We start from the raw sequence: 12116 nt of genomic DNA, 5'->3' as shown, positions 1-12116 counted from the left end.
TCTTTCCGGACCATTCTTCACCCGCTGAGAGGTTGCTGCATACGCTGGACATTGCGTGTGCCTTGAAGTTCCATGTGGTACACACAGACTTTTCGGGAAGACTTCTCAACTCTGAACATTTTCGACCTGTGAACCATGGGAAGGCCTTGTCGAAGGCTTCCACATCCTGATGGATCTCCGGCTGCATCATGCACTGTCATCAGCTGGCCAACAGACCCCTTCCAGGCCAGCCGAGAGCATAGTCCACCAGAGCCATGGCTGCTACTACGGCTTTCCTCTCTGGTGTTCCCCTGCTGGACATTTGCGGAGCTGCTATGTGGCGGTCGATGCACACCTTCATGAAATTCTACTGTGTCGACAGGGATTCCAGGGAGGAGTCCAGTCGGCCAGGCAGTGCTGTGCAACCTGTTTGAGGTCTGTACGTTCCAGGGGTAAGTTATTGTACTTAAGTTGAGCCTTGCCACCTCCCGTGGTTGTGCATGTGTGTACTGCTATGTATTCTTTATTCATCAGCATGTGAATACATGCCAGACCCCATGCTGGAGAAGGAACAAGTTACTTACCTGTAACTTGTTCTCCAGCACGGGTCTGGCATAGATTGACATGAGAACCAGAAAAAGTGAGCGAGTAAAACCGACTCTTGATGCACTCTAGTCCTGACAGTTATCTGAGCGTGCAGTGCAACTAGCACCTTGAGGTTCTTCTGTCAACCTCCAGAAAAGTACTAAACACTGGCAGGTTGCTTCTGGTTGTTTGTGCTAGCCTCAGTGGTAATTATGATTACATTAATCGTATATTTGATCAACACAAAGCTTAGTTTATTGTTATACACTTGACCGAATGGTTCAGCCAACATGTGTTTCGACACTGGGTCTTTGTCAAGGCTGATAGTTAGACAGTAATCAGCTACATTCCCATTAAGAAGGGTGGAACAGAAGAAGCACCCAAAATCCCCAATTAAATATTTTCACCAATTGGGTGTGAAATGCCCTACTGCCATAGGTGATCAGTACCCTTGACATTAAGGTGAGAGGAAATTAGGACTGGCATCTTGAACGTTTTTTGCTCATGAGCAGGTGAGGAGAAAGGTGCTCTGTGTATAATGAGGTGCCTAAATATCATGACTAGGATTGACCAATACTGGCGTCTTAAAATGACTTGTGGATCTCATTATAGAGGACGAAATTGTGAGTGGCCCATAATTAAATGGTGATTATATGCCATCCTAGATCAAGTTCAGAAGCCTGCTTGGCACTTACCCTGATGGTCGCAGATGATGTTCGGGATCGACTGGCATATGTTTTGAGAAAATTGCACTTTTAAATTGGAAGAGGTAGAGATTGGCCTAATTAGAGGTTGAATTAGGCACTATACTAATTTGAGTATAGTGCCTAATTCAACCTCTAACATTCATTTTCTTTTAAGTAGGCTTGCCTCTGAAATTAGAAAGGTTCTACAAAGTGGCAGTATTTCTCTGCAGAATTGTTTCTTTTCTGTTATAAGTTCCTGCAAAGGCAGGAAAGTCCTTTAGTGACGAGTATTAGAGGCATAGCGCCACACTGTAGTTATAATTTCAGGGATCTGGTTGCGTGACAGATGAAGTAATTAATTATACATGGTGGAACAGCCCTTACGGGTTTGCATGATGGTATCCCTGCAGAGGGGGGGATGTACCTAATGGAACAGGGCTGTCCTTTAAGGAATTCTCCCTCATTCCCTTCTGTGGGTCGTCTTGGTTCATACTGTCACTTCACGTGCTAGGAAATCTGAAGATGGCCACCGGGGGTGGAGCTTAAGGAGATGATCGTCATTGGATGGGTGCAGTATGACCCAGACGTCAGTGATTGGTTAATAGGAGAAAGGCAGTTCAAGCTTTAAAGCAAGACTGTTTTCTTTTTACCGAGCAGACGACAGGGAATAGTCATGAGCTTGTGAGTCCATGCCAGACCCATGCTGGAGAACAACAGTTACAGGTAAGCAACTTGTTCCGTATGAAACCTTGAAGCAGGAAGGGCTCACTCACACTCAAGTTTGAATCTGAGGAGCTTCAAGTTTCACAGAGATCCCAGATGCAAACTATTATACGGTTTCTTCAACTTAAACCAGTATTAAGCGTTTGTTTGAATCTAGAAAAGGGATTGTGCCATCTGACGATTTGGATGTACACTATTTATTCTGTGTTCATGCAGCTCTTGGGCAAATGTCCTGTTGCATGGCCCTTTTTTATGACGTTATCCTGTAGGCCCTGGCATTTTTCTCATGTTAGATTTCCGATTTTAAAACCACCAAATTCATTCCTTGAGTTCCTGATGAGATTCCCAGCTGTTGTTGTACTGTGGTCGTGTCACATCGTTCCTCGCAACAAGTTTTGTTACCATGTGTCTGAATACCTTGTTAATGTTTAATTTTTCTTTACATTGGGAGATCTTGGATCCAAGCCTATCAAGCAGTACGTGGAACAGCTGAGGGTTGGGTGTTCGGTTTAATTTTAGTGCTGCTCTGCATTCCAAGCATACGATTGTAGGTCTTTTCTATTAGCTCATGCTATTCACAATTTGTGTCGTCCTTTACTGTAGTCCCATTGATAGGGACGAAATAAGAGACTACACCACTCAAAGTATTTCTTGCCTATTTGAACAGGTTTTTTCTCTTACAGTTCTTTTGTTGATGTAAAGCTCAAGGTTTCAGATTGGTTAAAAAGGATAATGCTCTTTAGGCTTCTAATAATCGCCACGTGTCAATAAACTGAGGATATCGGTTATTAATTACAGAAACCTTGCATTCCTACAGGAACCCCACCTACAATTAGGTTATACTTCTGCCCACAAAGGGTAAACGGCATATTATACCTCACATTTAAAGCTACGCCCATATCGGGACTCTGGGCCTTCCACTAGCATGAAACAATCTGTGGGAAACCACCTAAAGGCAACCACCAACGTAACAAACACTGCGGCTGCTTGCTGTGGGGTGTAATAGGTTGAGAGGCTGCCTTGAAATAGAATCTTTGTTTCTACTTGAAATAGCAAACCACATGTTTGGACTTTTTTTTTAGTGAAACTTAAAATCAAATGCAGCTGCCACACTTGTGCATGCTTTGCTTACGACTGCGGGTTTAGGGGAGCTGGGCTTCATGAATAAGCCGATGATCGTGGGTTAGACTTTTAACTGTGCCCCTGGTTTCCTTTAGAAATTTGGAACAACACAGAATACCTTTTCAAGGAGTGACAAGTAGTGCTTCACAGAAAAAGCAGTATCTCCATGATCTGCCTGTCATGGTAGAAGGTTCTTTTTATTTTATCCAGCTATTTCTAATAGCCCACATTTCTAGTAGTTTTAGAAGTAAGCTATAAAGCACCGCTTACTTTTTCAGACAACAGTGTTGCAGCACTAGATGATAAACCTTTTTTCAATAACACAAAGTCTAAGGTCTGAGCTTCTCTAGACGACCCTAGCAAGCATCACATTTTGAAGGAGATTAAGTACACAATAAATATGCCTTGTGTGTTCAGCTTGTAGGAAGGGGACACTGTGTCAAAGTGACTAAAATCTGGGAAAACATTTATTCCTCTGGACGCAGGTCCATGGCCTCTCCTGTCGTGGCCTTTACCCTCCTCTTTGGATCACTTTTGGTCTGTGTTCCTTGTGTTTACATCCAAGGATATAATTGCAGCGATGTTCAGATTGGGATCCTGTCCCCGTACCTATTTTGAAGGACTGTCTCCCTCGGATCAGCCTCTTGGTTACACAAGCCGTTAATATCTCTGGTCAGATCCCAGCTTCTCTCAAACACGCATTGGTGGTCTCACTCATGAAAAAGCCCCCTTTAGATCCTCTTGTTCCGGCTAATTTTCATCCAATCTCGCTTCTCCCTTTTCCTCACAAAGCTTTTTGTCCTCTTCTGAGCTCCTTTCTTGAGGAATCATCTTTTTATTTCATGCCTCGCAAGCTGGTTTTCATCCAGGAAATGGCACAGAGTGTGTGCTGGTCCCTGTTGATGATCTGGCTTCACTGCATGATCTAGGCGGCTTCTATGCTTTGTTAATCTACTTAACGGCCGCCTTTGATTCGATCAATGTTGCTGTCCTGCTCGACTGCCTTGTCCAGGTTGTCTTAGTTTCTTTCAGACTGTACTCCATCTCTTTCCCTCACCCTTTTCACTCTACGTCTACTGTTCTGACATGTGGACTCCCCCAAGGCTACTCCATCTCCCCGGTTTTGTTGAATATCTACATTCAACCTCTTACTAAGCTCATCTGCTCCCACAGCTTCCTCTGCTATTCTTATGCAGATGATGCCCAGATTTGGGTCCATCTTGATCTTTCTCTGCCGGAGACGGTGGCCGGTTTCAGGGCCTGCCTTGAAGCCATGGGAGAATGGATGTGTAACTGGCTTAAGTTGACTGGGGGTAAAACTGAGATGTTGGTGGTGGGTCCTGCCTCCTCTACTGCTTTCTAGACCCCCCTTCTTTCTGGCCACCTTCCCTTGGTTCTTTTCCTTCAACTGTCCTGTTAGAGAAGGATTTGGGGGTTAAGGTATCAGCCTCTGTCCGCTGAATCTCAGATTGGCGCTGTTTGTCAGAGGGGACGTTTCCAACTTAAAACCCTGCGTAAGACCCTTCCCTTTTCTTCCACCTCAACTATGGGCTCCTGTGGTGTCCTCATTGTTATGCCTTCATTGGATTATTGCAATTCTTTATTTCTGGCACAAACAGCTTATCTTTTACCGCGGCATCAAGTTCTACAAACACCAATACCCATTCGATATGGAGGTGGGTTATGTGTTCATTTGCTAAACCTGTCAGGCTGCCACCATTTTTTTGGAGGGTATTTGTTTTGCCAGCCTCATCCTGCAGCAATTTCTCAAGATATTGGTTCCTTATCTTAACAGTTAGGATTTTGGTTCATTGTAATGTGTTCACAATCCTGCTTTGCTCTGGGTTTGTCGACAAATGATACATCTAATGGAGGAATGTTAAAGGTATTTGTACTGCGCACTGTCACCAATGGAATTGGTCCCGAGGCGCTCTGGCGGATCTGTAAACGATAAGGTGGGATGGGTTAGTAAGGTGAAGAGGGAGTAGGATAGTGAGAGGAGTGGTGTTCTGTTGTCAATTTCAGCTCGGTATACACCAGATACTGAGCTTTGGTGCAGGTATTGGATCGGTGTCAGTCCGCGTGTGCTGTTGCTCCGGCTTATGTTGTGTTGCAGTGTTGTGAAGTGCGTGCGGCTTGTGGTGCGAGAGATGGTTGTGTGAGTTTTTGAGTGTGCAGAGTTTGAGGTTATATTGGTTAGTGGGTTGCCTGACCTTTAGCATGCTAATATTCGGTTTTCTCCAAGTGTGGCACTTGTTGGCCTTTCACAGTCCTATCTAGAAGCGGACGCAGGCCAATGTTCACAGTTCATTCACAATCTTATCTAGGAGCGGCAGGCTGGTGTTCATAGTTCTAAGTGTGGCACATGCTAACATTCGAGTTTCATCTAGGCGTGGGCATGCTATCCTTCAATCAAAAACCTATCTAGATGTGACGCAGGCTAATGTTCCCATTCTAGCCAAGCGTGGATATGCCGACATTCGCAATTCTATCCAAGTGTGGACATGCTAGCATTCACAATTCTATCCAGACACAACGCAGTCTAATGTTCACAATTCCATCTAGATGCGACGCAGGCTAATGTTCACAATTCTGTCTAAGTGTGGACGTGCAAATATTCACAATTGTGTGGATATGCTAATATTATGGCACAATATGTTATTGGGAGGTAAGATAAAGTGGCCTAAGTCAAAGCCTATTTTATTCCCTCATTATTTTATTTTGGCCCAAGTGTAGAGGGAGAAATTCGTGCAACTGGGGGATGTGTGGTTCCATAATAACCAGCTTCATTAAATCCATAACATGTGTTTGCACAGAGCTGGCAATGGGGCGTATCAAAGCACCATGATGGGTGTTTAAAGATGTCTGGAACCAGGCTGCTCTGCACCTGGATCTATTTCTAATGAGAAGAGGGAGGTCATATCCAACCAAAGGGAAGTAATTTTTCCTCAGCCAGCACTATATTTCATTTTTCTCTTCTGTTTCCTTAATACGCTCCTGCGTTAAATCCATGTACTGGTTCAGCCATTTGCAAGAGTCGGGCCCTTAAACGTGTACGTTTAGACATGAGGTATGAGTTTTAGGTGCTTCTTATCCTTTTGTTTTTCTCTTTAGATGACGATTCCGCTTTTGTTAGACATTGTTGTTTCAAATAGGGTTTTCCTTGCGGTTTAAGAAGTGTAATAGGCTGTAGTGAGACTGTGCTTGTTTTTTTGTTTTTTTTATATAAAGCACAATCCTAGCGGTGGAGCAATTGGTGGGGGGGCTGTCTGCGCGTGCAGTAATATGGTGTAAGGGTATAGGGCTTGAGTTGGGTTACAGGTTTAGGAGGGGAAGGCGGACCCATTTTTTTTTTTTAATGGAGACACAGCTGTATTCCTGTCAGATTTATCTGACCATGGCGTCTGCTTGTACACTCGCCTCGCCCCCTCTTTGCCACCTTCTGCTAGCAGTGTCAACAGATGTTCTACAGCTAAGCGTAATGCGTACATTGTGAAGAACTTGTAAAAATGACACGAGCGCGTTTGTGTGACAGCATGCTCGAAGTCTGCTTTTCACCCATAGCGCATTTTAAGGATTTCTGAAAAAGCTCATGTGCCTAACGTTCTATTTGTTCCTGCAAATAGAGCCCACACATTGCTTTCTACTAGTAACACTTGCCTTCTGTGAAGGTTGTTTGGAAAAGAATGCGTGCTAGTTGATAAGTGGCAGCGATGCCGTGCTAGTCTAATCTCCACTCTACGCCAGGCATGGAAACATTAACAAAGGTTCTGTATCGGTTGTTACCAAATCTTGAAACCTGCGACTCAAACAAATCGGGGGGGGGGGGGGGTAGTGTTGCATATAAACGACTGATTTGGATTTGTTTATTTGCTCTGCAGCTTTACCTCCAATCCAGAATGAAAGGCGATTGGGCCAGACTTTTGCGCCCCACAATTCAGTTTGCACTTGTGGCATCATCAGTCTACGTGGGGCTTTCTCGTGTTTCTGATTACAAACACCACTGGAGCGATGTGCTGACTGGCCTGCTACAAGGAGCACTGATGGCTGTACTCATTGTAAGTATACACTTCATCCAACAGGCAAGAGGAGAATGCAGCTATTTCTTAGAATGTTGGGATCTTTCTCGCGTACACAGGCGTGGGTGAACAAAGTGTGTGCTCACTGTGTTAGAGGGTTTTCAAAGCGTGTTAGTTACACAGTTCTTTGAAGTTACCCACTTTTATTTGGAGCACTGACGGAGCTCAAAGGCAGTCTTAGAAACGTATCCAGCTTGGTTTATATCTGCCCGATTTAATGAGAGCTGTACAGCTGGAAAAAGCCTTTCGAAACTAGAAGGGACGCATAAGCTTTGTAGTCTGAAGACCCCAACTGTGGAATATGTTTGCTATAAAAGCCATCTTTCCATAAGAACAACTCTATTTTTCTGACTGTTAAGATGGATGCTAGACTCTGGCCTGGTGGGCAGATTACAGGAAATCACCCTAGTTATGGTGAACAGGGAGCTCTGAGAGTTTAGTCAAAACCCAATCAAGGTACCAGGTCAAGGCAAGAGTGGGCAGGGGCCCTCAATGACGCCACACAGAATGGTATGCGATAATTCACCGTAGACAGTCAGTTATTTATTTAGAACACACTCTCAGGTAGGACTATCATACAATACTCTGATACAGATATATACAATAACCATTAGATTCACGTAATATTCATTGTTTCCGAGCCGCTATCATTGTGTTCAATTCGTATGGTTTCGAATTAACTTTTACCCCCCCCCCCCACAAAGACATTTTGTCTGCAAGTAAAATATGTGATGTAGCAGATATGAGTTGCAGATTTGCCACTACAGAAACACTCCAGCACCTTTTTTAAAACTCAGGGTTGCTAAACAGAGAAGTCGACAATGGTTGGAAGTTTTCCTCTGAAAGTCAGTTTAACATCTGAGAAGTGGAATATTCTTTTAATGGGCGAAAAGCTATCATTGGTATTAGCTTTGCTTAGATTATATTTTTAAGGAACAAAATCAATAATTGTGCTAATGACTTTCTTTGTATTTAGGAAATGCGGTTGAAAATTCTGCTTGTAAACTTGATGTGTTTTACTTTTACACTTTAAAAAAAACTTTATTTTGTGTAGTAGCAGACATACATCCTCAAACACCAAAGCATACAAGAATGTTCCCATCAGATCTAAGCATAATAAACAAAAAAGCAGACCGTGTAAATCAGATGGGGAATACTGCGGGCACAGCTCGTGATGTACCTACAGGTCTGACCTTGTCCTGCGTAGGTATTCTCGGAAGGGTCACCATATGTCCTTGGGTCTGCAGGTGGGTACTACAAGGGAGACATCTTTCCGTGTTCTCATTTGCATAGGTCAATTCTTTATGCCATACATTAATGTCAGGGGTGACGTTTGATTTCCAACAATTCAATATACATTTCTTAGCAATCAGACATACCAAATTAAAGAGGCAACGTATCTTAACAGACACCTTTCTGATGTCACAAAACAAGTATTGGGGGCTTGGGGGTGAAAGAATGAGTGGGGAAAGTCGGTGAACTTGTGTAAACCATCAGCGACATGTTGCCAGAACTGAGCGACCCGTGAGCAGCTCCAGTACATGTGCATAGAGTCAGCCATATCAGCACCACACTTTGCACACTCTCCACTAATACTGGGTGAGAACCGAGCAACTTGTTTGGGGTGTAATGCATCCGGTTCAGTATCTTGGATTGTATCAATCTGTACCTGGTGTTCAGCAAGACCTCCTTAGTAAGACGGCACCAGCGGAGCCACCTCTCGTCGTCAATCAGGCTATTTAAGTCCAGTTCTCACTTTACTGTAACACCCTGGGTGAATGACTGGGTGCCCTGGCATGCCCTGGACACCATCCCCTCGGGTCCCTGCCAGAAACCACGGTCGCCAATAGTTCACATTCATTGTGCTCAGCAGGGAAAGAGGGCCATTGTTTCCCAGCCGCTGCTCTCATCCTATAGTATAGTATTGTAGTGTTTGGGTTAGATAGTTGCCTAGCTTTTCAGAGAAGTAAGCATAAGTGACAAAGGAACCATTTGGGAAGAGATCGTGTAGTGTCAATGTTCCGCCGGGATCCCACGCGATCTGAATAATTCCATAATGGGAGTGCACCACAGTAAGGGGGTAAATGTTAAAGGTATTTGTACCGCGCACCGTCACCAACGGAATTGGTCCACAGGCGCTCTGGCGGATCTGTAAACGAGAAGGTGGGGATGGGTTAGTAGGTGAAGTGGGAGTAGGATAGTGAGAGGAGTGGTGTTCTGTTGGCAGCTTCAACTCTGTATACACCAGGTGCTGAGTTTTGGTGCGGGTATCGGATCGATATCAGTCCGCGTGTGCTGTTGGTGTGGCTAATGTTTTAAAACTCTGTCTTCTAAACAGTCTTGACCATGCATTCACTTGAGGGAGAGGCACTGTACCTCTCCAGGGCTGTATGTATCGGGCTCCCCGATTTTAGGGGGAGCGGGGGGATACCAGTAACTGGCAAATTGTGCCTGCAATACCTCATAGTATAGTTCAAAATTAGGTGCTTGCAGTCCACCCTGTTCATACGGTCTGGTCAAGCCCTTCCAACTCATCCGCGAGGCTCTGGAGCCCCACACAAAGCCAACCATCAGGGAACGTAGCCTGACAAAGAAAGCCCAGCCAGACAGGGATGTTAGTGAAATAGTACTGTAGTTTAGGGACCACAATCATCTTGAGTATAGAGAGCCTGCCATACAAAGAAATAGGGAGTCTAGCCCAGAGACCCAACTTAAACGCTAATGTCAATAAGTATACCTCATGATTTCTCGGCAACAGGCAACGATGTGTGCGCGATACAACTATGCCCAAATATTTACAATTATCAGGGACCCATCTGAACCCAGCAAGGTCTGGTGGAGCGTGAGGGATTTCAGTCAATGGAAGCAGTTCTGATTTGAATTTATTGATACGATACCCTGAGCAGAGAACCTGCGTACCTCCTCCAGCAATAAGACTAAATTTAGGGCTGGATTACATATACAGCAGCGTAGTGTTGGCATAGAGAGAAATTATTTGTGTCGGTCCTTGTATGTGTAGGCCACGGTGTATATGTTTGAGTCGCATTATGCAAGCAAGGTGCTCAATTGTGAGCGCAAACAAAGGGGACAGTGGGAACCCTTGTCTTCTGCCACGTCCCAGTGAGAACAAAAGCGTGCCTCCAGTGCAAACCCTAGCAGCGGGGAAAGCATACAACATTCGGACAAATGGAAGAAAATGGTCACCCAAGCCCATCTGCTGCAGTACCCTGAATAGAAACTGCCAGGAGATTAAATCGAAAGCCTTATCGGCATCGAGTGAGGCAGCTACATCCTGTGCTTTTGGATTGCTCTGGGAAAGAATGCCGAAGAGTCTACGTAGGTTGAACGCTGTTGAGCATCTGGGGATGAACCCAGATTGGTCCGGATTAACCAAATGCGACATGTAGGGGAGGAGACATGTGGACAGTAATTTAGCAAACATGTTAGTATCCAAATTGATCAGGTAGAGGGGCCTGTAGAAGGCAATCTCCATGGCTGGTCTATTGGGCTTCAATAGCACTGTGATCACCGCTTCTGAAAGGGAGGGGGGGGGCAGCAATCGACCAAGTTGGAGAGACTCCTCCCATAGTTGCAGTAACTTGGGGGCAAGAATATCACGAAGCTCCTTGTAAAACTCTTATGCATAAGCCGTCTGGGCCGGGAGCCTTGCTGGGCGTGAGCGACATGATAACAGTGATTTAATCTGGCGTCAGTGGTTGGTTAAGTGCCAGCTGCGTTTCTTACGACATCACCGGGAGTGGTATCTCTGCCAGATATCCCTCCAATTCTGTATTAGTGCTTTGGTCTGACTTAGAATATAGAGATTTGTAATACTGACAAAATTCATCGTTGATAGCCTACGGGGCAGTGTGGAGGATCCCAGAAGGCCCTGTGATGTGCTGCAGCCCCCACCCCCAGATCTAACAGACCAGGTCGGCTCCTTGCAAACGCTATCTGCCTCCAAGTACCGTCTTGCCTGAATGGGTAAATACATCAGTCGAACCTCCCCTTTCCACTAATTCCCTGTACCTCATCAGGTTGCCATTAATGAGTCCTAAAAGTGCTCGGTCCAGTGGGTTCCCATATTCGTTCTTGAACTTTGTGAGGTCCAATTTCACACTGCCCATTTCCTGTTGAATCTCCTTGAGGGCACTTGAGGATATAGAAATCCCCCTCCCCCTCTAACCCACACCCTGAAAGCCTCCCATACTGTGTAATGATACTGCACCGAACCTTCATTTCTATGGAAAAAAAATCTACCACTCTACTGCGGAGCGTATCAAGAAAGACCTGGTCTAGCACACATGTTGAAGGCATGCACCATGGGGGATGGGAGTGGCTGATCCATCCCACAATACAGTCAATATGATGGGAGAATGATCCGAAATTGTTCGGGGGAGAATCTTAGTCTTGTATACGTGCCATTAGCATGGCCCAGACCAACCAGAAGTCAATCATGGAGTGAGCGTCATGCTCCGAGGAGTAATAAGTGTACTTGCGTATACCAGGGTTGCGATCTGTCCAAGCAGCCACCAATTCAATGTTTGTTTATTCATTTGTTAAGCGCACCAGACTCGTAAGTAAAAGGGCGCAATGACAAGGAAATGCAAGGCTTACATGATTATGTATACACAGGTTACAGACAGGATATATACAATATGAACAATAGGACTGTGGCAAGTTTGCATGATTACGGGATATATACAATATGAACAATAGGACTGAAGCAATATTGCATGATTACAGGATATATACAATATGAACAATAGGGCTGGAGCAAGGGTGCAAGCACTAGGATATAAAACTTATATGGTTACAAATGCATGGGCTGCAGTATTTACATAAAGAAAGAGTATAGCAAGATATACTGTTTCTTGATTGCAGGATAGTGTCCTCAGGGAGAGGGTGATGGGGAGCTAAGGATTGGTGGCAGTGATATGCT

General features: G+C 44.8%; 1 protein-coding gene across 2 annotated transcripts in view; it reads left to right on the top strand.

Moving 5' to 3' along the window:
• PLPP1 (phospholipid phosphatase 1) overlaps positions 1 to 12116 on the top strand; it is a 466509-nt gene that overhangs the window by 410485 nt on the left and 43908 nt on the right. For both annotated transcript variants that reach the window (XM_069627282.1, XM_069627283.1), the window contains exon 5: positions 6977 to 7153. In XM_069627282.1, coding sequence (XP_069483383.1) covers positions 6977 to 7153 — 177 coding nt within the window. The remainder of the gene's footprint in view (positions 1 to 6976; positions 7154 to 12116) is intronic.

The sequence above is a fragment of the Ambystoma mexicanum genome, chromosome 6p (assembly GCF_040938575.1).
Source record: "Ambystoma mexicanum isolate Mex_15411 chromosome 6p, UKY_AmexF1_1, whole genome shotgun sequence".
In the NCBI taxonomy this organism is placed as follows: domain Eukaryota; kingdom Metazoa; phylum Chordata; class Amphibia; order Caudata; family Ambystomatidae; genus Ambystoma; species Ambystoma mexicanum.
Note: the sequence above shows the minus strand (reverse complement) of the source record. Positions and strands in the feature narration are given on the sequence as shown.